General features: G+C 47.1%; 2 protein-coding genes across 5 annotated transcripts; both read right to left on the minus strand.

Moving 5' to 3' along the window:
• Positions 1-5,397: 5,397 nt before the first annotated feature.
• On the minus strand, positions 5,398-6,733 carry INAFM1 (InaF motif containing 1). The gene is given in 2 exon segments (XM_007507899.3): positions 5,398-6,405; positions 6,407-6,733. Coding segments are annotated over 2 exon segments (414 nt in total). The 5' UTR covers positions 6,608-6,733; the 3' UTR covers positions 5,398-6,192.
• A 419-nt stretch (positions 6,734-7,152) lies between these two features.
• Positions 7,153-23,856, minus strand: CCDC9 (coiled-coil domain containing 9). 4 transcript variants are annotated; one of them, XM_007491959.3, is made up of 12 exons: positions 23,744-23,856; positions 23,403-23,459; positions 22,451-22,555; positions 22,258-22,359; positions 21,845-22,123; positions 20,130-20,213; positions 19,872-20,042; positions 19,460-19,635; positions 8,537-8,583; positions 8,316-8,448; positions 8,079-8,166; positions 7,153-7,960 (listed from the first exon to the last, which is right to left on the minus strand). In XM_007491959.3, exons 2-12 carry the CDS (start codon positions 23,403-23,405, stop codon positions 7,544-7,546), a joined length of 1,605 nt encoding a protein of 534 aa, XP_007492021.1. In that variant the 5' UTR covers positions 23,406-23,459; positions 23,744-23,856; the 3' UTR covers positions 7,153-7,543. The 4 variants fall into 4 exon arrangements, with proteins under 4 accessions (XP_007492021.1, XP_007492020.1, XP_056652225.1 ...); XM_007491958.2 differs by having other exon boundaries at positions 23,740-23,854; XM_056796247.1 differs by lacking the exons at positions 22,258-22,359; positions 22,451-22,555.
• Positions 23,857-25,067: the final 1,211 nt, after the last annotated feature.

A 25,067-nucleotide genomic window follows, 5' to 3' on the forward strand; every position in this document is an offset into this window, starting at 1 on the left:
GCAGCCAAGACTTTCAGAGCTCTCAGCCATGGTAAGGGGAGTCAGAGAACTGCTCAGAAGGCAATTTCCGGAATGCCACACTGCCTTACACAGATCCAGGCTGCAGTCCTGAGTCAAGGTCTCAAGGAGATGAGGAGCACCAGCACCCACTAGTGCTTGTGGCTGCAGGGAAGTTCCAAGACTTCCATCTTGGATTTTTTTTTAAATTAAAACAATTTTTAAAAGAAATTATCAAGGAAAACTGCCCTAATATTGTAGAATCAGAGGGTAAAAAAGAAATAGAAAGAACCCATCAGAAAGAATCACTTCCTGAAAGAGATCCTAAAAAGATAACTCCCTCCCAGGAATAGTATAGCCAAATTCCCAAACTCCCAGATCAAGGAGAAAATATTGCAAGCAGCCAAAATAAAAAAAAATCAAATGTGGTGGAGCCATAGTAAAACTAACACAAGATTTGATAGCTTCTTCATTAAAGGATCAGAAGGAAGCCTGGAATATAAAATCCCAGGGAGCAAAGGTGTAAGAACTTCAACCAAGAATCCCTTACCCAGCAAAACTGAGTATAATCCTCTAGGGGGAAAACTAGGTATTTAATGAAATAGACGGCTTTTAAATATTGCTCTTGAAAAGACTAAAGCCGAATGGAAATTCTGACTCTTAAATAACAAAGACTCAAGAGAATCATAAAAAGGAAAGTATAAAAAGCATTTTTTCAAAGGAAAAAAGAAGCATAAAACAGGAAAGAGAAATCAAAAGGTATTCATTAAGGTTCAACTTTTTACATAGCTACATGGGAAGATGATTCTTGTAATTCTTCAAACCTTTATTATCATTAGGGCTGTTAGAAGTGTGTATACATAGACAGAGAGCAAGCGCATGAGTTGAATTTGATGGGATGTTATCTAAAAAACAATAAAATGAAGGGCTGAGAAAGAAAAATGCATTGGGAGAAGGAATAGAATGGGGTAAATGACCTCACACAGAAGAGGAATGAAGGAGCTTTTATAATGGAGGGGAAGGTTCATCATTAAGAAATGCCCAAATTAATTATTTAAATTGATTTATTATTTAAATTAATTAAATTATTTATTTAAATTGGTTTATTATTTGAATTAATTAAATTATTTATTTAAATTGGTTTATTATTTTAATTAATTAAATTATTTATTTAAATTGGTTTATTATTTGAATTAATTAAATTATTTATTTAAATTGGTTTATTATTTTAATTAATTAAATTATTTATTTAAATTGATTTATTATTTAAATTAATTAATTAAAATAATTTTCAATTAAAAAGAAGAAAAGAGAAAGACATGCCCAGCAAGACCACATCCACAGGATCCTGAAATCTTGGCGTGTTCCCACTGGGACATGAGGCAAGATCAGAGGGACCAAAAGGGAGGTGATGTCTAACAATAGATATACCTCCATGAGTCACATCCTGGACAAGCATGTCTTGAAAGGGGGAGAAAACTGCCAATAGACTGTTCCCTGGAGGAATAATAAGGAGTTTAGGTTCCTGCAGGCAGCATTATTAGTTAAATAAGCAGCACTGAAATTTCCTTGAACAGACATTAGTCCAATTGGCCTTCCTCTGTTTACACAGGGAGTAAAATCCTTTTAAATGGAATATAAGCCTTTGGAGAATCAGGAAGAGGAGGAAGAGGGTGGGATAGGGCAGGAGAGAAGGGAGGAGCTCCTCTCTGCTGTTATGGGGAGCTAAATGAATTACGGGGATCCCTTCCACATTGAGGGGGGAGTGGGGTCATCTGGAAAAGTCACGGAAAAGTTTTCGGCCTTTTCTTTGAACCAGAGAAGAAATCTGAATTGTTTGTCTTTTATGGGGCGATGACTCCACGGCACTGTAATATTTGGGTTAAGGATTGGCCGCAGGCTCTATTGTTTGGAACCTTTCAGACTAACCTTTGCCTGCCATTCCAAAGAGTTCCCTTTCGATTTCTTATGCCAACCCGCCATATGTCAAAACCAAGATGGAGAAAGTTGTGGCGGGGAAGGGATGCCTGAACGTGCTTCACGTAAAGCTGCCCAACAGAGCCAATAATCCACGTGGTCTGGGTGAGAGTTATCAACAGCCAGGCTCAATTCCCTTTAAGTGTCTTGGTCCAAAGGTCCGTGCTTTGGGCAGAACCAGCCCCTCAGGTGCATCTGAGCCAACTGAGGCCAGCTCTGGCAGAGTTTAACAGCTCATGCCTTTGCCATCCTTGGCTGAGCCAACACGGGCATCCTTGACTCTAGGGAGCCAATAGTTGCCCCGAAGGGTCCCTGGAAGCATGACCCCACCGTTACCCTTCAGGGGACTTGAAGGGGCCACCCACTGTAGACTATCACAGAGTGGCCCCTGGAGGATAAATTAGGGCAGACAATGGCCACAAGGATGCTCAGCCTAGTCCTGACCAAGGAGGACTTGACTCACGAGCATCCCCAAGTCATCCACTGCTGAGACTTAACTACCCCTCACTCAATGACTTAATAAAGGTCCCTCAAGAGTGGTCAAGCCTCCTTCTAAGGAAGTGTTCCAGGGAATTCCCTTCTGGGGCTCCGCTGTACCCCTTGGCATTTGCTCTTTACAGGAGAGTCAGCCTTGGGAGCAGATACACCCAGGTCTGGGGCTCCGCTCAGGAGTCTAAGAAAATTCTAAAAAAATCTAAATTTCTAAAAATCTAAAAAAAAAAATTCAGCATCATCCTTTCTGGGGTTACCAGGAGGTCCTCGGAACCAACCGGTACCAGTGGTGTTTGTTTGTTTGGGAGAATAGCTAAAACTGAAAAGGTGCCTCTCCCATTTCTGAACGCTCAAACCTTCTCAACTCTCCCGGATCCACCTGAATTTGAACCCAAAGCTCGGCGTGCACTCTGGGCTATTGAAGGGCCTCTGGGTGGATTTGAATCAAGGATTCTGCTCCAGCTAACTTCTGATTGAAGATGTGAATCTCTCCCTCTTGCCCTCCCTGCCAGGGAAAACGCTTTGAACTTTCCTTTCTCTTCTCAAAGACAGATCAAGTTTCTGGCCCGACCAGCTCAGGAAAGGCAGAATCCTCTCAATGGAGCCATCCTTCCCAGGGAAGTCTGGGCGGGCTCTGACGCCAGGATGGTCCCAGGCTCCGGCTCCAGCTCCTAGCCATGGCACAGCAAGCAATCTGCGACCGTGAGAGGCCGAGGCTCAGAAGGACCTGGCAAAGCCATCAGTTACCAACCCAGAGAGGCCAGTGGACCCCGACGCAGCGAGAATGGCTTATCGATGCCCTTTGGTGGCTGTGTGAGGTCTAGAAATGCCTCCCACACCAGGGTTGGGAATGGGCTGGGTTTTCTTTTTTTAACTCTTCCCTTCTAGCTTGGAATCCGTATCATGTATTGGTTCCAAGCCAGAAGAGCTAGAAAGTGGGGATTCAGTGACTTGCCCACAGTCACACAGCTAGGACTTTTCTTTTTTTAAACCTTCACCTACTGTCTTGGAATCAATACTGTGTATGGGCTCCAAGGCAGAAGACTGGTCAGGGCTAGGTCATGGGGGTGAAGTGACTGGCCCAGGGTCACACAGCTGGGAAGTGTCTGAGGCCAGATTTGAACCCAGGACCTCCCATCTCTAGGTCTGGTTCTCAATCCGCTGAACCACGCAGTCCCCCCGCCAATAATTGGTTCCAAATGACACAGTCTGACCTGCTCATGAGCCTGCCTCCATCATAGTGACTAGAAAAGCCAAATTAGCCCATGGAGCCCACAGTGCCTCCCAAACCGAGTTCCTGGGGTCCCTGAGGGGCGCCTAGAAGGAACCTTCTCCCCAGGATACTCTCAGGAGGGTCTCTCACCTCCTACCCCAGACCAGTGGGGAGTGACCAGGCCGAATCCTCTCTCTTCTCTCCCTCCACCAGGGGCTCCTCTGGCTCTCTCCCTGCGGGTGGCGCCGGGACTGGCCCAGGAACGCCCCCTCCCATCCTCCCAAGTGGGTCCAGAACAGCTGAACCCGGAATCGACCATCAGTGACCAGCAATCCATTTGCCAGACTTCTGGGAAAGCAGATTTGGGGAGCAGGAAGGGCTCGGCGAGGGGCGGGAGGCAGGCTGAGATGGGGAAGGAGGAGGGAGCTGGTTCTGGGTGCTCCCAGGGGACCAGGCAGCTTCACCCAGGGGTCTCGGGGCTGCGCACACAGAGCCTACAAGCTTTTTATTTCTTATTTTTACGAGAAACATTTTTGAAGTTTGTAATGGAAGAAAACTGTGGACACTTTAAAGCATGTTGGCTGGCTTTTCCCTTTAGTCTGATGAATAAAAACAACTTGCTTTGTGCTGGAATATTCAACAAGTGCTCCCCTTCCTTGGCTCCCAGCCAAGTTCTAGCTGGTGGGAAGGACAAAGTGCCCAGAAACTGCCTGGGCATGGGGGGGGGGGGAGCAACCCGGAGGCGTCAGCCATTTTTCTTTCCTTCCTCTTGGCAGAGGTACTCTACCATGTCCTTCTCCAGCTCCTGTTACAGATGAGGAAACTGAGGCAAACAGGGGGACGCTTATAGGTTCTGAGGATGGAGTTGAACTCGGGTTTTCCTGACTCCGCGGCGCCTCCTGGTGGCCCTTTTGGAAGCCACTTTTCCAAAGCCACACAGCTGGGGTCACTTTTCTCCTGAGAGGCGGGTAGCCCGCGTGCCCTCGGCTCCCACTGGGCTGTGTCCTTGCCCTTCTCTCGAGCTTCCTGGGGAAGCAGCTTCTTTATCCCCGAGGTGTGGATGAGGGGGAGCCCCCCCCCCCCGGCCTTCCACTTCCAATGGGAAGCGAGTGAGCCCCGGCTCCTTGTCTCCCTGGACGAGCAGCGAACGTCCCCCGAGTCTCGGGGGCCTTAAGGGGGCGAGGGAGCCCGGCCAGAGGCCCTCCAAGGGGGGGCCCTACGGGGCCTGGGAAGGCAGCGCCTCCGCTCCTCAGGTGGGAGGGGACTAGCAGGTGGTTGAAGGCCTTGGAAGGATGGAGCTCTCCAGGACGCGGAAGTCCTCCCTTCCGTGCTCATTGTCCGACCCCCCTCGGGCCTGGTGGTGTAGTCGGCGACCACCCCCCAGCCTCGGGCCTTTGCGTTGTAAACCCACCCGCCCGCCCACTTTCCCGGCTCTAATCCGGCCCCCTTTCTTTCCCCAGCTCCCCGCCCCCGCCCCCACCAAGCGGGGGAAGGTGTGGAGCCCCGATATCGCGGGCGTCAGACCCCCCGGGGCCCTCGGACGCAATGCAGCCTGGAGAGGAGGAGATGGCCACGAAGGTCCAAAACTGGAAAATGGCATCCTTTTCCGAGGGGGGGGAGGAGATGGCGGCCAAGTGCGGGAAGCCCCCTCCCGCCCCCCCGCCCCGCCCCCGGAGGCGCTGCAGCCGACGGAGCTAGCTCACACGCAGAAATCAGAGTGCTGGGGAATGGAGGAGTTTATTTTCAAATAGGAAGCACATACACACACATATACACACGTACACACACACCCCCGGACAGGAGCGCTAGACGAGGCAGGGAAGTCACCACGGGGAGGGATTGTTCCGAGAGGCTCCCGCGGCCTCCCTCTCAGGGAAGTCGAGGCTGGTCCGCGGCTGGGCTCCGGGTGCCCCGAAGGACCCGGCCATGTAGACGAGAAGGGTCCCCGGTGCCATCGCAGAAGGCCTCAGGCAGCCGGGGGAAGGCCGCCCCGCCTCCTTCGCTATCCCCCATTCCGCGGGGCCTGCACATCTGGGGGGGGGGGTGAACATTTGGAAGCGGAGAGCCTCCATCAGAGATGGGGGTGTCGGGGCGGGAGGTGGGGAGATGTCCGGGCTCCAAGAGATGGAGGCGCACATCTGGAAGGGGAGGGGTTCGGGGGGGGGGTATGAGGCAGGGAGGCGCACATCTGGAAGCAGAGAGCCTCCATCTGAGCTGGAGGGTGCGGATGGGGGAGGAAGGCGCACATCTGGTAGGGGATGTGCAGGTTGGGGGAGGGAGGTGCACATCTGGAAGAGGATGCACATCTGGAGGCACAAAGCCTCCAGCTGGGCCGGGGAAAGGGGGTCCGGGGGAGGGGGGTCCGGGGAGGAAGCGCACGTCCGGCCGCGCGTGGAGCCCTCGTCGGGATCTTGGCGGTGGTTCCGACGCCCCTCCGGCGATTCCGAGGCCCAGACGGTGGCGGCTGCAGGTGGGGTTGGGGTCGAGGCAGCCGCCGGGTCGAGCCGCCTCGTCTATCTACCCGGGGCTCGTGGTGCGGCCGCGGTGGCTCCAGCGGCGGCGGCGGCGACTCCGGCGCGGGATCCCGGGCGGCAGCTTCGGGGGGCCGCGGGCCCCAGACGCCTGACCCGCGGCGGCGAGGGCGGCCGGACTACAGGAGGGCCCGGGGGCCGCAGGGTGGAGGCAGGCGCCGAGGGGCGCGGGGCTGGCGGCGAGGCGGGCGGGCGCCGCGGGGGCCCACACGAGCCCATAGTAGGCGGCCAGCAGCGCCGCGGCCAGCGACACACACACGCAGTAGGCACACACGGGCGCCAGGCGCAACCAGCGGCCCGCGGGGGCCTCGCTCCCCACCGCCTCGAAACCCGGCTCGGGCTCCGAGGCGCCGCCACCGCAGCCGCCGCCGCCGCTGGAGCCGCCGCCGCCGCGCATCCCTGCGGGGAGCCGGGACCGCTGCTCCTGGTTCGGCCCGACCACTCCCGCGCCTGCCCGCACCGAATCTGAGCCCGAGCCCGAGCCCGCAGCCCCGCAGACTCCTGAGTCCGCCCCCAAGCCCGCCAGTCACTCTTCAGATTTGGCCTAACCCCGCCCCCATCAAAGCGCAGCGTGCTAGCCCCGCCCCCAAACCGGTCCCTCAATTTCCAAAGCCTTCTAAATTCAAAGGGAGCCCGACGTTCTAGCCCCGCCCCCTTCTGTGGCTAGGACTCTAACCTCCGCCAGGACCCTCCACTCCCCCAGAGATCTTATCCCCGCAGTCAAAAAGCGGACCCTCAGCCTGCACCCCACTTCTCATCAAGAACCCCAAAGCCTGAGCATCCCACCTCTCTGCTAGGTCTACATCCTCCAGAGCCCAGGCCGATTCCAGCGGCAAGATGGGGTCACTGGTGCCCCGAAAGGGGAAGAAGCCAGGCGTGCTGGAGCCCCCCCTCCCCCCCCATCCGGCACAGACCCCAAAGCAAGGAGAGGAGGCACCCAAGGTCCTTACAGCGGGCTCTTTTATTAACATTGGTGGGAGAGGGCGCAGGATGAAGAGAAAGGCCGAGCCCCTTCCCTCCCGTACCACCGAGGCAGGGATCCAAGCATTAGGGACAGCGACCTGCACCAGGAAGGGATGAATCCACCACCCCCAGTCCCTAGGGCACCACCCCCTCCCCCCTCTGCCTCCATGTCCCCCAGCAGGGAGGCTGAATGACCCAGAACTTCCAGGGGGGTTGTGGGAAGTGCTGGACGGAATGATGGGGAGAAGCAACCTCGGACCCCCCAGATCTCACACTAGGGCCCAACATGCCCCAACTCTGCAATGGGGATGGGACTAGATCAATGAGAGCCAGAGCTGGCTCTCTGAGCCAAGCATGCACCCTGCCCCGGTCACTTCCCCTCCCCAGGGGGGGTGGCACCAGGGTTGGAGCTGGGATCAGGCTGGGTGGCTCTCGGTGAGCTCTGCTCCATCTCCTCTCCCCAGTCGGACACCGGCTGGTGGCCTCCAGCAGGAGAAAAGGGGCTGGCTGGGGCCTCAGGGGCAGGACTCCCCTGCTTGGGTCCTGGGGCCTGCCCTGAGCCACCAGCACCTGCTTGCTGTTGCTGCTCCTCCTCCTCCTCTTCTTCCTCTTCCTCCTCCTCCTCCTCCTCCTCCTCCTCCTCCTCCCCCCCAGAGTCTCCATCCTCTTCATCATCCTCTTCGTCATCGTCACCACTCACATCCTCCCACTGGTCCTCATCCTCATCAGCTGTGGCTTCGGTTTCCTCTGGAGCTGTGGGCTCTGGGGCTGTGCTGGGGGCCTCAGGCTGTTGGGTAAGGAGAGCAGGGCAGGCCTGAATCTTCTTTCCCCGTCCCTGCCTCCTCCCCATCCTCCCCTCAGAGCCTGGCAGCATCTGGCCAGCTGGGGTGCTGTTTCCTCCCTACCTTTGGCTCTGGGACGGAGGGCTGCTCCTGGGGAGCCGCAGGCAAGTCCTCCACCTCTTCCTTAGGCTCCCAGCGGTCATCATGGTGGCTGGGGGAATCAGGCATGAGTCAGTGAGGAAGAGGACTGGGAAGAAGGGGGATAACCCCCAGCAGCCTTTGTGAACCCCCATTTCTTTCAGAGGCAGGAACATCCTCCCGGAACAGGGGCAGGAACAGGCTCAAGCAGAAGATTCTCACCTGTAGCCCCGGGGGGGCCCCTTGACCCGAGGACGGCTTGTCTTCCTCCTCCTACGGTTGCCAGGCACTGTCTTGTGTTGGGACAAGAAGTCCCCAAAGGTTGGGGGTTTGGGGGGTCGGCTGCTGCCCTCATCTGTGGAGAGACGGGCCTTCAAGCCAACCTCCTCCCCAGCCTGGAACAAAGCCCTTCCCCCACCCCCCATCCATCCCTGGACACTAACCATGATGTGCAGGTGGCTCTGATGCAGTGCTAGGGCCATCCTTGAACCTGGAGAAGACAGACCAACTTTTAGCCAGTGAAAACGTTGATGGGGGAAAGCAGGAAAGGGCGACAAGGCAAAGGCGTAGAGATGATAGAAAGCAGCCAGGAATAGGGCAGTGAAGACAGAGCAGAGAAAGGGGGGAGGAGGCGGCCGAGGGAGAGACGGGGAGGTGAGGGAGAACAGGCTGAGCAAATAAAGGGCAGGCGGGGAAATGAGAAAAAGAGAAAGGGCCCAGGAAGACCCAGCAAGGAGCGGCAGGAAGGGCAGCCCAGCTCTTCCCCATGACAACTCCAAAAACACCTAGAAAATACACGGAAGTCCGGTCATGGAGCCATGGCTATGTGGGAGAATAGGAGGGTCCAGGCTCACCCCGAGGGGTCAGGAGGGGGCTCAAGGCTGTGTGCTGAGTTGGCACACAGAAGGGCCAGTCCAGAATCACAAAAGGGGCTCAGACACCAGTGGGGGTGCACGATCTTAGGCTCAGTCCTCAGCCCAGAAAAAAAAGAGGAGGAAGCCTACACCAACAGGGAGCCTACAATTCTTCCACTCTGAACCTGCCAGAGCTTTGAAGAAGGCTGCCTGTGACTGAGTGAGAGAGCAGCTAGTCTTCTGAAGCTCCAACCAGGCATGCGCTCCAAGGCCTGCTGCTCAGACACAAATCCAGGAATGAGACCAGGAGCACAGCTCAAACTTTGCCCTGGAATAGACTGAAGCCACTGACAGCTCGCAGGTCCCCAGGCTGAGCTATCCTTGAAATCCTGGGATAACAAAACATTCCATGCCCTGAGACTAGGGTGCCCTAAAGAGCACACAATACAACCAAGTACGGCCAAGATACTCCCTCCAGAAAGGCAGGGTCCAGCCCTAACACAGAGCCCGAGTGAAAAAGACTGGAAGAATGAGCAAACAAAAAAGAAATCCCACTCTAAAAGACTGTTAAGGCGACAGGGCTGCTTAAGACAAACCCAGAAGAAAATGATTCTAAATCATTTACAAACAAGCCTGCAAGAAAAACACAGCTTGACCACAAGTTCAACTAGAATTCCTGGAAAAGATGAAGCAAGAGTTTAAAAAGGGCTAGAAATGATTTTATAAGTGAAATGACAGTTCTAAAGTAAAAAACTGGAAAAGACATGAGAACACAAGAAGGAGAAACTGCAAAAGAAATGAGAACTATGGGAGAAAGAACTAGAAAGGTAACAAGCAGGTATAAAAGGTACAAAACCTTACCCAAGGAACAGAATCCTTGAAAATTAGAAAAGACCAAATAGAAGTTAATGACTCTGTGAGGCAATAAGACAAATGAAAGACCAAGTGATGAAAAGGCTGAAAAAAAACAAAAAAACATTTAAAGTATTTCATATCAGAAACAACTAGAAAAGAGATCAAGAAACTATAATTAAAAATCGAAGAACCTGAAACAGAAAAGATCAACAAAAACTCATTTTTAAAAATCAATAGATTATGATGAATAGGAAAATGTAAATTACTTAGAAAAAATTGCTGGGAAAACTAGACATCAGTCTGGTAGAAATTATACTTAATCTACTACCTTACATTATATTCCACAATATATTCTATACAGATACACAACCTTAATATTCAAGATCATGCTACAAAAAAAAATTATAAGAGAAATAGATCATATACCTCTCCCAGCTATGGGTAGATGTATTTATAACCAAAAGAAAAAAAAGAGATATTTTGCGTTATATGAAACCAAAAAGCACAAATTAATACATCCAGGGCAAGACAGGAAGTGGAAGAATAAGAAAAAAATCTTTGTATCAAATTTTTCTTTTAAGGGTTTGGGATCCAAGATAAACAAAAACAGGTTTATATATGTGCATAAACACATTTGTATACATGCATACATTATGTGTATACACACACAACCAACAGTCATTCCCCAAAAGATAAGTGGTCAGAGGATAAGAACAAATAATTCTCAGAAAAGTTGCAAACTATTAAAAAAACACAAGAATGTTCCAAATCATTAATAAGAAGAAAAATACAAATAAAAACAACCTATAGGCTTCACCTCATGCCTTGTAAATTGGCAGAAACAGTCATTTTTGATGTGAATAATCAATGTCAGAGGGGTTGTGCAAAGACAGGAACAAGTGCATTCCTGATTAAGATGTAAACTGGTAAGACCATTTTGCAGAGAAATCTAGGAGAACAAGTATGGCCCCCCAAGAAGAGCCAGGAGAAGATTCTCCCCATCCAAACCCTTTTCAGAGGTGGGGAATTCCACAAGGGTTATATGTGCATCACCCCATGACAAAGTTATGCTAATTTTTTTCCTCCATCTTTTTTGTCTTAAAAAAATACTATGTGTTATGGGGAATGGCTCTCTGGGAGGAGATGGAGACTGGAGGAAGCTACAGGGCTATAAAAAAGCAGAATGTATCAAAAAATTATTTTAAAAAGAGAATCAAGGGCTGCTGGAAAGCTGTAACCAAAAACCATCATGATTCAACAAATTGTAAAATTGCGCAGATCTCATAGGAGGGGAAATGTGGAGCCAAGATAGCAAAGTGGCAAGCAGAAGAACAACGAACTCCCCCGTCTCCCAACACCTCCTCCAAACAAGTCTAGGCCAAATCCTGACAAGGAAATCCACTGTCATTTGTCTGTAGGCATAGGGAGATAGCCAGTGAGGTCGATGGGCATTGGGCATGGGGCCTTGCCAGGCACGTGCTACTGAGCATTCCCACACAAGAAAGTGTACAGCAAGGCAAGAAGAGTTCCCAGATGTGACACAAAGGGCGCCATTTTACTTGTGTAGAATGCAACAACAGGTGCCACCTGGCAGCTCTATGCCCGACTCTACGCCATTCAGGGTCAGAGATCTAGGGCAGACTGAGGAGGGAAATTGTCCCCAAGTGTGGCGTTCCAGAGCGAGAAGCAGCCGCAGGGCCAGGGCTGGTACAGAACAAGGGGCAAGTCCAGTGGCAAGCAGGAGCTGTGTTGCTCAGATCCTGGAAATGGAGCAGGGTCTGAGTTCCAGGCCAGTCAAAAGTCAGCTGAGGGATCCCAGACCAGATGGAAGCCTACACTTCTGTCACTTTGAACCTGCAAAGTTCCTGATAACCGAGAGTAACTGAATACAGCAAACACACAGACCTGTAGCTCAGACCCAAAGACAGGTCAAGAAATTGCAGAACTGAGGCCAAGAGGATAGAGAGCAAACCACTTTGCAGGTACTGAAAGCTTACAGGTCTCCAGCCTGAGCTATCCCTCAGATTCTGGGATAATACAACACTCGATACGTCCCAGAAAGCAACAGCAGGATCAGCCCCGATCCCTGTAGAAGCACACAGGGCCTTACCTGAACAAAATAAAATCTGAGATCAGGAAGAGGGCTGGATAATTGAAAAAAAATTTTAAAGGATCTCATTATAAAGAGCTATTCTGGGGAGATTTAAGAAACCAACTCACAAGACAATGATTCCAAAAGGTCTCAAAGCAAAGGTTCAAATGAAAACAATACATGGGCACAGATTCAAAAAGAATTCCTTGAAGATGTTAAGCAAGAGCTTAGAAAAAAAGATTTTAAAATGTTTTTGTCAATGAAATGAAAAAGAAATGAGAGATATGGAAGAACAGATTGGAAAAAGAATTAATGCTTGGCACAAGACATATAAACCCTTGCCCAGAAAACAAACTCCTTCAAAACAAGAATGGACCAAATAAGAGCCAACAATTCTATCAGTCAACATGAAATATTAAAATCAAAAGGCTAAAAAAAATTAAAGATCTAAACTTATTTCATAGGAAAATAACTGAAGTGGAAAACAGAGCAAGGAAAGATAATTTAAGAATCAATATTCTGCCTGCAAGCCTTGACCAAAAACAAACAAACCTAGAAATCATATTTCAAGAAATTGTAAAACTGCTCAGAACTCTTAGGATGAAAAGAAGACAAAGAGAAAATGGAATCTATATGTCACCTCCTAGAAGAAACCTTCAATTTATTTGAAAACTTTCAGGGATATCACATCCAAAATCCAAGAGCTTCTAGATTTAAAAAAATATTAACTTACACATACATATATAGATATATACAGCTATATATAGATGAACTGCAAGCAACCAGATAGAAATAATTCATGTACCGAGCAACTACAGCCAGAATCACACAAGACTTAGCTGTCATCACTAAGAAGAGTAGTTAACATGGATTAATATATTAAAGAAGATAAAGGAAACAAAAATAACTTAACCAGCAAACAGAGTATAATTTTACAAGGGACAAAATGGGGCTCTAATGAAAGAGGATTTTCAAGCCTGTCTAATGAAAAAAACACCCAAGCTGCACGGAAATTTTAACATTATAAAACAGGAGTAAAAGACAATATAAAAAGGTAAGCCGGAACAAATAATCATAAAGGATTAAACAAGGATAAACCATTTACGTCCTAATGAATGCAATTCCAATTAGAATTTCCATTATAATATGGGGGACATGACACATGTCCCCTCTGAACCCTCCTATCACCAGAGATCAATGAAGGAATCAATTAGTGTGGTCCTGTTATATCTGAATGAGCTTAAAAAAGAAATGGGAAGGGAAGGGAAGAGGAATATGATAGGCAGGAGGAAAAAGAGAAAAAGGAAAGTTAGGATAAATTATCACATACTAAAGGCATACAAGAAGTTTACACAAACAAGGAGGAAGTAACAGATGACACTTGAACCTGTCATGTGATTCCATCAAAGGAACGAAAAATATATACACACATCTGAAAACAGGAATACATTTCATGCAACAAGGAAAAAAGAGAAAGGAGGGAATAAAAGGAAAGGGTTAATCCTAAACAAATTAAACTCTAAGGACATACATAAATATTTACAAACCTCTATATATGGTGGCAAAGAAGCAGAAATTCAGAAAGTTCCCATCAACTTGGGGATGGCTAAGTAAGTTATAGTAAATAAATGATTGACTACTATTATGCTAAAAGAAATGCTTAAAAGAGGATGGTTTTGCAGAAACCTGGGAAGACATGTAAAAATGGATGCAGAGTAAAGTGAAAAAAACCTAGAGAACAATTTATACAAGGACAGCAACATTCAAATGAACAACTTTGAAAGATTTAGGAACTCTGATTGGCATTCCAGAGGATTCATAAGGAAAAAGGCTTCCTACCTTCTGAAAAAGAAGTGAAGGGCTCATAGAGCAAAAATTAGAATTTTTTTTGGATGTGATCAATTTGGGAATTTTTTTTACTTAATTATCCATGTTTATAATGGCTTTTTTTCTCAATTAAAAAGAAATAGGAAATAGGAAGTAGGTTTTACTAATTGAAAAAAATGGGGGGGACAACTAAAAGTTCCCAGGAACATTATAACCAAAAAACAGATCTTCCAGGTCAAAGAAAAAAATCTTGCAAGCAGACAGGAAGAAAGAATTCAAATACTGATAAAATACAGACAGTATTACACAAGATTTAGTAGACAACACTTTAAAGAAATGGAAGCTTGGAACATGAGGTTACAGAAGGGAAAAGATACAGCTTTAAACCAAGAATGACAACCAGCAAAATTGAGCAAATCCTACTGAGGAATAACAATAGACCTCTAATGAAATAAATAAATTCCAAGGAAATACAAAGACAGGAATCAAAAGAATCATAACACATTAAATGAGGATAAATATGAAGAGATAACAGTCCCCACTCTGAACATTTTTTCATGAGGAATCCTATAAGGCAGAAAACCTGGTAGTGTTTTTGTAATGTTTCGATGATTTTTTTTTAATGGCAAGGGAGAAGAAAAGAAATGCTCAGAGGGAAGGGGAGACTGGGATGCACAAGTTAAACACTACACAAACAAGGAGAAAGGAAGTAGGGACAACAAGCAATACTTGATCTTCATTTCAATCTGAATTGGCCAAAAGAAAAAAAAAACCACACACATACACACACATCTGTGCAGAAATATACTTCCCTCATATAGACTCTAAATAATCACCCTAGTGCAAATACTAATAATATGGAAATAGGTTCTGATCAATGACACATGTAAAACCCAGTGGAATTGCTCATTGGCTACTGGAGGGGAGTGAGAGGAGGGGAGGGAAAGAACATAATTCATGTAACTATGGAAAAATATTCTAAATTAATTAAACTAAAAAAATTAAAAAGAAAGAAATATACTTCCCTCAATGAGAAAATGGGAAGGAAAGAAGAGAAGGCCAAAGTGAGAATAAGAGGGGTCGAAGATCTAGAAAGGAATTATTCCTAAGCAAAATAAACTTTAGTTATGGAGAATGGATCATAGAGTTTTAAAAGATAAAAAAGAAAGGGTAAGAACCTGTGATTGGGCTGTGAACCAGAGAAAGTAAAGAGAAGTGAGAGAAGAGATTTCATTCAGCCTAGAGTATTGGTGCTGGGCACACCTCTCCCCCAATACCCCTCTCTCTCACTACTCTCTTTTCATAAAAAGGGGACTAGAAAACAGAGAAGGAAAGACATAACAGGATAGAAGGAAATATACAATTAATCATCATAATTGTGAAGAAGAATGAGATGAAGAAAAGTATAGAAGAATGGATTATGCTTCAGCGGAAGTAAAAAACACAGGGAAACAATCAAAATCTCAGACAAAGCAACATCAGAAATAGCCTTATTAGATATTATTTATCTTATGAAAAAGATATAACAGGGAAACCACTTTTTGCTGAGAGGCATCATAGTGAATTAATAATACAACCAAATGGCATAGCATATAAATACTTCTATAAAAAAGAGAAATGGACAGTAAAACTATAATGCTAAGAGGCCACACAATGTACCCCTTGAAGGCCTATATGAATCTAGTAAAAAAAATAAAGTTAAGGACCTGAATAGAATTTCAGAAAAGTTAGATATAATACACATGTGGAGATTATTAAAAGGGTATACATATTTCTCAGTTGTGTAGGGAACCTTTACAAAAATTGACTATTTAGGGCATTAAAAAACCTCACAAACAAATGGAGAAAACATGAAATTTTAAAAGCTTCTTTTACAAACCACAATGCAATCAAATTATATTCAACAAAGGGCCATTGAAGAAACTATTAAAAATTAATTAGAGACTAAAAAGCAATCCTAAAGAATGGATGGGTCAAAGTACATACCACAGGAACAATCAATAATTTCATTAAAGTTAATAACGATAATGAAACAACATACCAATATTTTTGGGATGCAGCCAAAGCAGTCTTTAGGGGGAAGATTTATATCTCTAAATATTTTTATCAATAAAAGGAAGAAAAAGATCAACAAACTAGGCATTCAACAATAAAAAAATTTTTTAACAAACTAAAAACTACAAACAAACACCAAAATAGAAATCCTGAACATTAAAAAAAGGAGGAAGAGATGAACAAAATTCAAAAGCAAAAAGCCCATTAAATTACTAAATAAAATTAGGAACTTAAAAAATCTAACAAAATAGACAAACCATTAAGCAATGATTTTTAAAAATAAAAAAGTATCAAAAATGAAAATGGTGAATTTATAACAAATAAAGAAATAAAGTTATTAGAGACCATTTTGCCAATTATATGCCAAAAAAATCCTCACAATCTAAACAAAATAGGTAATTTTTTACAAAAATATAAAATGTTCAGATTACCAAAAGAAGAAATAGTGTCTTAAATATAAAACAACCCAAAATTAACTCCTAAAGAAAAATATTCTGGAAAACAGATGGATTCACAAATGAATTCTAGCAAATGTTTATAAAGAATTAATTCTGATATTACAAAAGCTATTTGAAAAAAATAGGAAAAGACAGGTCCTACCAAGTTACTTTAATAGCAGAAACAGGGTCTCGATTCCTAAATCAAAGAGAGTAAAAACAGAGAGAGAAAACTATAGACCAATATTCCTAATGAATACTTACAGAAAAAAAGTATTTTAATATATTGGAGATAAAAAGTTAGGCCTAGACATGGAAGGTCCTAGATTCAAATCCAGCCTGATCCACTTCCTGGTTTATCACATAATCCCAACTGCCTGGCCCTTCCTACTCTTCTGCCTTGGAACTTCCATATCACAACTTTCTCACTGTAGTTTCAATATATCACAAGTGGGCATAAGAAATTAAATAGGAATTTTGAGGGAATTTTGTAGAAGCCACAAAGGGCATGTGAAGGCCAGGAGGCAACATAAAAGATGTTTATAAATTCAGAAATATGTATAGTATTGTAAAATATCAACATATTTTATCTTTTAATACCATACATTTACACAATTTCTTTTTTAAAGTTAAAATAAGAAAAAAGTTAAAAGTTTATGAAAATGAGAAAGCCATCAGAAGACACAAAAGGCTAGAAATGTAGAAATATCTTAAAAAGCTTAGTAACTCAAAAATGCATATAAGGTAGAAATAGAAAAATTCAGACTTCTTCTCTGGTACAAAGGGAAGGCCAAAAAAATTTATGTGGATTTTCAAGATCATGGAGGTGCCCGTGACCCCAAATGGGGGGGGGGGGGGGAGAGGGAGAGGGAGAGGGAAAGGGGGGGAGACAGACAGAGAGACAGACAGAGAGGAGAGAGGGAAGGCGAGAGACAGAGAAACAGAGAGAGAGGGACAGAGAGACAGACAGAGAGAGACATCCATTTTCACCATTACTAATTAAAGACAGCGCCAGAAATGCTAGCTGTAATAGTAAGACAAAAAAAAGTAAAGGTCCAAGGACAGACAAAGAGAAAACAAAATGAGCCCTTTTTACAGATGACAAGCGGCTTACTTTGAGGATTTAAGAGTCAGATAATCCCACACCAATCATCTGCATTTCTGTTTATTACCTACAAAACCCAGCAGTAAGAGCCAGGAAGGGACATTCCATTTGGGATAACTACAGGTAGTCCAAAAATACTTGGGCATCTATCTGTGTCAAGACACACCCAGGAACTCCAGGAATACAATTATAAAACTCTCTTTCCACAAATGAAGACATCTAAATAACTGCTGATAGGTGGACCAAATTAATAGGACAAAGATGACAATCCACCTAAATTCATTTGCTGATTTGGTATTATATTAATCAAACTACCACAAGATTCCTTTACAGAGAGGAAAAAAGAAAATCAAAATTCACCTGGAAGAAGAAAAGGTCAAGAATCTCAAGAGAAGTCATGGAAAAAAAGTAGAAAGCAAGCCTACAAGTACCAGCTCACAAGTTATCCTGTCATGCAGGTGACATCAAAACAATCTGGTGCCCAGTAAAAAACAGAACACTCCATTCATGGCACAGAACAGTTACAAAAAGCAAACAAACCTAGTAGCCTAGTGTTTGATAGATCCCAAGTACTGGGATATGAACTCAAAATTTCCAAAACCTGCTGGAAAAACTGGAAAGCCCTTTCTAACAGAAATTCTAGGGCCTGGCAATGGGTACATGAATTAGTCATAAGGGGTAACATCATAAAGAAATTAAAAGAACAAGGAAGAAACTACCAGTTAGATATATAGTTAGAGGAAGAATTCATGACCAAACAAGGAATAGAGAAAAGCACAGAAAGTAAGATGAATAACTCTGATTAAACAAAACATAAGCGTTTTTCACCAAACAACCAATATTGCTAAAATTAACAGAGAAGCACATAATGGGGGAGGGGGGGAAATCTTTGGGGCAGATCTATCAGATAAAGATCTCATTTCTAAGATATAAGGGAAATGGATTCAGATTTATAAGAATAATCCATTCTCCAAGTTGCTACATGGTCAAACAATTGGATAGGCAGTTTTCAAGAGAAGAAATCCAAGGTAATAATAGTCATATAAAAAAATGCTTCAGGGGCAGCTGGGTGGCTCAGTGGACTGAGAGTCAGGCCTAGAGGTCCTGGGTTCTAATCTGGCCTCAGACACTTCCCAGCTGTGTGATCCTGGGCAAGTCACTTGACCCCCATTGCCTAGCCCATACCATTTTCTGACTTGGAGCCAATACACAGTATTGATTCTAAGAAAGAAGGTAAGGGTTTAAAAAAAAAATGCTCCAAATCACCTATAAGTAGAGAAACTGAAATGAAAACATTTCTGAGGTACAACCACTCAGCTTGGCCAAGTTGCTAAAAAAGAAAAATGACAGAAAAAAAAAGTGACAGACACTAGAGATCATGGGAGGAAAAAATAACACTAATACATTGTTAGTGGAGCTATGAACTGATTCAGCCAGACTGGAAAAACATTTGGAACTACGCCTCCAAAGCTACTACATAGTGTACACCCTCTGAGTCAGGGATCCGTTCCACTCCTGAGTCTATTCCCCAACAAGATCAAAGAAAAAGAAAAAGGACCTTCATGTACAAAAATACTTATAGCGGTTTGTTTCATTCTGTCAACTGGAAATGGAGGGGCTGTCCAACTGGGGAACAGCTGAACAAATTACAGTATTTGATTGTGATAGAATGCAATTGTGTTATATAAGAAATGACGAAGGGGGCGGCTCAGAACATCTCGGAAGACTTATCTGAATGATGCAAAGCAAAGTGTGAACCAAGAGAACAATTTACACAAAAACACCATAATGGGAACGACTAACCAGGATACCTCAGGATGGAGCTAAGATACACTAACCCACCACCTGGTAGTCGATGGACTCACCACACAGACAGACCGAGACAGGGGTCTTGGTTATGGCCAATTGGGGATGGTTCTGCTTGTTTAGGTGTTTGTAACAAGGGTTTTCTTTTTCTTTGTTTCTCTAGGGGAGGGTTTAGGGGAGGGAGGAAAGAGAGGTGGATTTTCATTGACTAAAAAAAATATCACTTAACAAAAAGGGACCAGAAATAGGAAAGTAACCAGGAGAGGTCCCCAGAGGTAAGCAAGGGGCAGAGAAGGGGGTGAAGCCCACAAGGAGGGCAGGTACAAAGCACCCACATGCCCTCTGTCTTCTCCGCATCCCACTCCCTGCGCCACTGGCCCGTGGGTTTCCGATGCCGCTGCAACCTCTCTTGGTCAATGCGTTCACGCTCCTGCTTCCATCGCAGATACTCAGCCCGCTCCCGGCCCGTCATGGACAGTGTCATGTCCCCACCTGGTCCTGCCCGACGCCCCTGCTCTCTCCAACAAAGAGTAAAATTGGAGCTTGTCCCCAAGCAGCCCAGGATCCCCCTGTCTCTCTAAGCACCCAGACCAGTGGCCTTTTGCTAGCCTCCCCCCCACCCAGGAGTCAGCCTTGTGGTTCATCCTCAGCCCAGGGCTCATCCCACCCAGATCCCCTGGGCCAGGGCCTAGCTCTTCCCTGAGCTCCTCCCAGATCCCCAGCCCACACTCAGTTTTGAGCACCCACATAACGTTCTTGCTCCAGGCCGCTGCGTACACGCTCAAAGTCAGCACCACCCCAGTTCCGTCCATGGCGCCGGCTTCCCTCCCGTCGGTCCCGCTCTGACTCCTGTAGGGGTCCACTGCGACGAGGATCATCCAAGAAATTCCGGACAGGGTTCTTTTCAGGGAGCCCATCCTGAGTTTGGGGTATGCAGCGGTGAGCCAGCATCCTGGGGACCAGGCAGGACTGCCCACCACCTCCAGTCTCCTGGTTCCCACTCACCCGCTGATTTCTCTCGTACTCGGCTATCTTTTCCATCTCTTCATTCATCTTCTCAATATTCTGACGACGTCGCTCCTCCCACTCCTGCAACGTCAAGTCAGAAAGAAGAAACACAGAGAGAAGGAGGGAAAAGAGATCCAAGACAAAGAGAGAACAAGAAGGTGAGAAAGAGTCCAATCAACAAGCATTTATTCAGGATACAGCTCAGTAAGACAGCCCCTGACCTCCAGGAGTTGACAGTCCATCCCGGGAGACAACAAACAAACAACTAGTAGCATTTAAGTTATAGACTGAGGTTCTACAGACTGGAGAGAGTTTTGGAGGAAAGGCACTGAGGTCAAGGGGAAATTGGGAAAGCCTTCTTTCAGAGGATGAGACTTGAAGGAAACCAGGAAAGCCAGGAGGAAGAGGAGATGAGGAGGGAAAGCATTACAAGCATGAGGGAATTCCAGCCAGAGAAAATGCCCACAGTTGTATGAATTTTAGTTTTACTCCACCCTGCTTAGTCTTTAGAATTCTAACCAGAAATGTAAACACCCCCACTTAAGGATTAAGTGTCAGAGAGGAAGGCCTATGACCAGCATGTGCTAGCAAGTGACAAATCAGAAATAATTGACTGACCCCTGGGCTGTCCTAAACCAAGCTTAAGCCACCACTGGCACATGGGAGACACAGGAAGTAATATAAGGAACTGTCTTTATATTTCACATCACTTCCTTGAAAGGAATGCTTGGAGGACTTGGCCCTGGAACTCCACCCTGGAGGAGCTCTGCATGCAACCTCAGACTGCTTTCCTTTAGATGGTCATGTGGTGAGTGATAAGGCTGACTCTCTTTACCCTTGGCTTCTGGAGAGGTCCCTTGGCCGAGGCCTCTGAACTCCTGCCTGGCTCAGCCCGGGCCAGAGCAATTCAATTCCCTTTTCCCTCTCTCTCTCATTCTTAATTTCTTCCTTCTATTGTAAATAAACCACCATAAGTTCCATTCTGACTTGAGTATTTCATTGGGTTTAGATTTTTAAATCCCTGGCGACTAACTAAATAAATATATTAAGTCTCAACCCCTATATTTATCCTTAACAGTCGGGAGATGGAGTGTTGCTGAACGGTAGAGTGCATGGGGGCAAAGGGGCAAGCAAGGCATAAGAAAACTATAAAGGCAGGAAGGGCTTTAAAAGTCAAACAGGAGTTTATGTTTGATCTGACTTGATAAGAGAACAAGTATTGTAATGCGATAAAACCTAGGACAAGAGGGTAATGACAGTATCCGAGACTGCAGAGAGGTCAGAAAAGATGAGGGCTGAGAAGAGGCCGCTGGACTTGGCAGCTAAGAGATCCTGGTCCCTTTGGAGAGATCCATCTGGGTGGGATGATGAGAGCCATGAGGGGTTAAGAAGAGAGGGAAGTGGAAGCATCAGATGCCTTTTTGAGACGTTTAGCCACAAAAGGGAGGAGAAACACAAGGATGACAGCCAGCAGGGAAGGTTTTTTTTAAGACTGTGAGAGCCAAGAGAAGTGTGGGTGTAGTCAGCAGAGAAGCCGCCAACAATGGGGGAGCATGAGAGTGGGGAGAGAGGCTATCTGCTGCTGAAGAAGATGGGATAGAACGAGATCACCTGTGTACACAGAAGGGTTTATGGGGCAAGGAGAAGGGCCACATCTTAATGGGAGGCAGAGGGAGTGAAAACTGGGAAGAGGCCCTCCCCCGACCCAGTACCTTGGATCTCTTGTCTGGGGCTGAGGCATCCCCAGCTGCCATACTGGTCCCAGAAGGGTAAGGCGCCCCTCCTCTTCCCCGGCTGCGACGGCCTCGGCCTCCTCCGCTTCGTGCTGGTGGGGGCTCCACATAGATTACCACCTCTTCTTCCCAGTACCTGGACCCTCTACCCAGACCAGGACGTCCTCCTCGCTGTGGGGCATTGCGGCCCCCCTTCCCAGTGCTCCCTTGGGCCCGGGCAGGGGCAGGCAGCCGGCGGCCTGAGCCCATGCTCTTCTCCTGTAGGTGACAGGTAAGGGAAGCAGGTAAGCCAAGAGGCAACACTATCCAAGACCCCACCCCTGAGAGCCCAGCTCCCACAGAGAGCTCCCTGAGACTTCCCTTCCCCACACCCTGACTGGGGGCCCTGTCACCATGTCCACAGCAACATTCTCCTTCTCGGCAGGGCGCCCCTTCCGGGGCCCTGTCACGGCCACCCCCTCCAATTCAGCCTTCTTCCGGTCCTCCTCTATCTCCTAGAAAAGGAACAGAGAGATGCTGGGACTGGGAGCCTCACCAATGGGACCTGTGGGGCATGGGAATAAAGAAGGCCAACCAGCAACCCACCTGGTAACGCCGGATCAAGGCTGCATTCTTCTTCCGAAGGGCCTCAATCCGTTTGTCCAACTCTGCATCCTTCTCTTCCTTGGACTTCAAGTCCAATGTGGTGGCCTGACGGGCCAGGGGAGGAGGGAGGCTGGAAGGCTAGACTATCTCCCTCCCCTACTAGCCTGCGCTGCTGGGGACCCCCTTTCAGGAATGGAGGCCTGATTTCCTAGGTCCCCACCCAGCCTTTTCCTACAAAGATATATCCCCCCACCCCGCCCAGGGCTCCTCATCTCCTGAATACTCTTATCCAAAGCTGGAAACTTCACTCCTGGGCCCCCACCCCAAAGTAATTAGGATCCTGGGCTCCTGGGTTCTTTGTGATTTTCTAGGCCCCCACCAGAGCTGGGAGCCTGCACTCTGGGGTCCCCAGCCCCCTCCTCCATGATACCTCCCCAAAACTGGGTGTCTGGGCAACTGCATTCTGGGCTCCCCAACCCCCATCTCCATAGTTCCCCCAGATCCTGCTGTCTGCACTCCAGTGACTCCCCAGGTCCAGATGCCTGCTCTTAAGAGGCCCCAACCCCCTTCTCCATATCGCTCCCAGATGCAGGCGCTGGCACTCCAGGGCCCCCCCCCAACTTTCCAGGACCAGAGGCCTGATCTTTGGGGTTTCCATCCCCTCCTCTGAGGTTCCTCTTGATCCTGACATCTGCACCCCGGGGTCGCCCCCATCCAGGCACCTGCACTTGGGGTCCTCCCCCCCTTACTTGCACTCAGGGCCTTCTTTCCCCCTTCCTTCTCATGCTAGGTGCCTGCACTCTGGGTCTCCTTCCTGGGTCCCTCCCTTTCTGGATGCCTGTGCTCAAGGTCCCTGCTCCCAGGCCCCCCTGGGCGCTTGCACTAGGTGTCCCCTCCCCAGGTTCCCCACTCAAACCCCCAGGGCCAGGCGCCCGCTCTTCGGGGTCCTCACCATGCTTCTGGCCTGGCGGTCCCGGCCGCCCCCGCGACTGCGTTGACTCGAGGGTCTCTACAGACAGAAGACAGGCCCGGGTCCGCGAGTGACTCAGCCCAGGCAGCCCAGGTTCTGAGGAGTCGCAGCTTCCCCGACCCCGCGGCCCCGCCCCCGCTCAGGACCCGCCCTCCAGAAGCCCCGCCCCAGCACCGGACCCGCTCGGACTCAGGCCACGCCCCCTCGACCACGCCCCCTCGGGCCATGCCCTGCACCCCCATCCCCAGGACCCATTCCTTCGGTCCCTTCCCGCGAGAGTCTCCCTGTGGCCAAGGGCACCCTGCCGCTCCCCGCTCACCTACTTGGGAGACCCCACGGCTCCTCCGGTGTCCCCGCCGTCGCCCTCTCTCCGCAGCTCCTGGGTCCCCCACGCGTCACTTCCTCTACGGACCACGTGGACACGGAGAGGGGAGGAGAAAAGAGAACCACTTCCGGCCTCGCCTCCCGGTGGAAGGGCGAGCTCTTAAAGGGGCCGCGCACCCTAGAAAGTGCGCTCACATCACGTGGGTTCTGAAGGCTCTCCAGCTCGGACAACTCTTATTCTAGATTCCCTCCCAACTCTGACAGTCCAGTTCTAGATTTGTTCCCAGTTCTGACATTCCCTGTTCTAAGACTGACATTCTATGTTCTCTATTCTGAGATCCTTTCTAACAATTCAATTAAACTTCAATATTTATTACAAGTTTAATAACGTTGCAGGCAAAATAAATGCACATAAATCTTCTGCATTCCTCTCTATTAGCAACTAAACAGCAAGAAAAGACAGGAGAGATTCCATTCAAAATAACAACTGAATCTATTAAATACTTGGGAATCTCACCCAGGAATAGATGAATAGATAACCGCAACTTCAAAGCCCTCCTTATATAGACAAAGATGGATGAAAATAATGGAGAAATAGTCATGGTTTGTGCGCAGGCCAAGTAAATATGATGAAAATGATCATATGACATAAATCAATTATTTGGTGCTGTAGCAATCAAAGCTATTCCAAAAGAATATTTCGTAGAGCCAAGAAAATAATAAAAATTCATCTGGAGGAACAAAAAGTCAAAAGTCTGGAGGAAAATCATGGAGAGAAATGGGAAAGTAAGCCCTAACAGGACCAAATCTCCAACCACTCTACCAAAAAATAAGGATTTAATATTGTTTTAAAAATCAGGAGGGGGATCATTGAAATAGATGAACAATGCAATCTACAACAGGAAGGACATAGAATAAGCATTTACACATCTCCTAATGTGTACCCTGGACTGTGCTAAGAGCTTTTCACAAAGACTCTACAACCCTTGGCAGGAGATGCTATTATTGTGCTTATTTTGACGACGAAGAATTTGAGTCAGGCAGAGGTTAAATAACTTGCCCAAAGCCACAAAGCTTAGGAAGTGTCTGAAGCCAAATTGGAGCTCAGGGCTTCCTGGCTTAAGGTCTGATGCTCTGAGACCTACTGTGCTACCAGCTGCCTCATGTTTGATAAATCTAAATACTTTAAATAAATCTTTCTTTCTTTTCTTTTAAACCCTTACTTTCTTAGTAACAACTCTAAGACAGAAGGGCAATGGGGATTAAGTGACTTGCCCAGGGTCACAATTTGTGGCATGTCAGAGGTCAGATTTGAACCTAGGT

The sequence above is a fragment of the Monodelphis domestica genome, chromosome 4 (genome assembly GCF_027887165.1).
Source record: "Monodelphis domestica isolate mMonDom1 chromosome 4, mMonDom1.pri, whole genome shotgun sequence".
NCBI classification, from domain to species: Eukaryota; Metazoa; Chordata; class Mammalia; order Didelphimorphia; family Didelphidae; genus Monodelphis; species Monodelphis domestica.

Bases quoted from the DNA above. Each gene is read 5' to 3' on its own strand.
- CCDC9 (XM_007491959.3), bottom strand. The intron at 20,214-21,844 runs GTACTGGGTCGG...TTGACGTTGCAG, and splicing joins CCCCAGACAAGAGATCCAAG to GAGTGGGAGGAGCGACGTCG. The intron at 8,167-8,315 runs GTGAGAATCTTC...TGATTCCCCCAG, and splicing joins GGGCCCCCCCGGGGCTACAG to CCACCATGATGACCGCTGGG.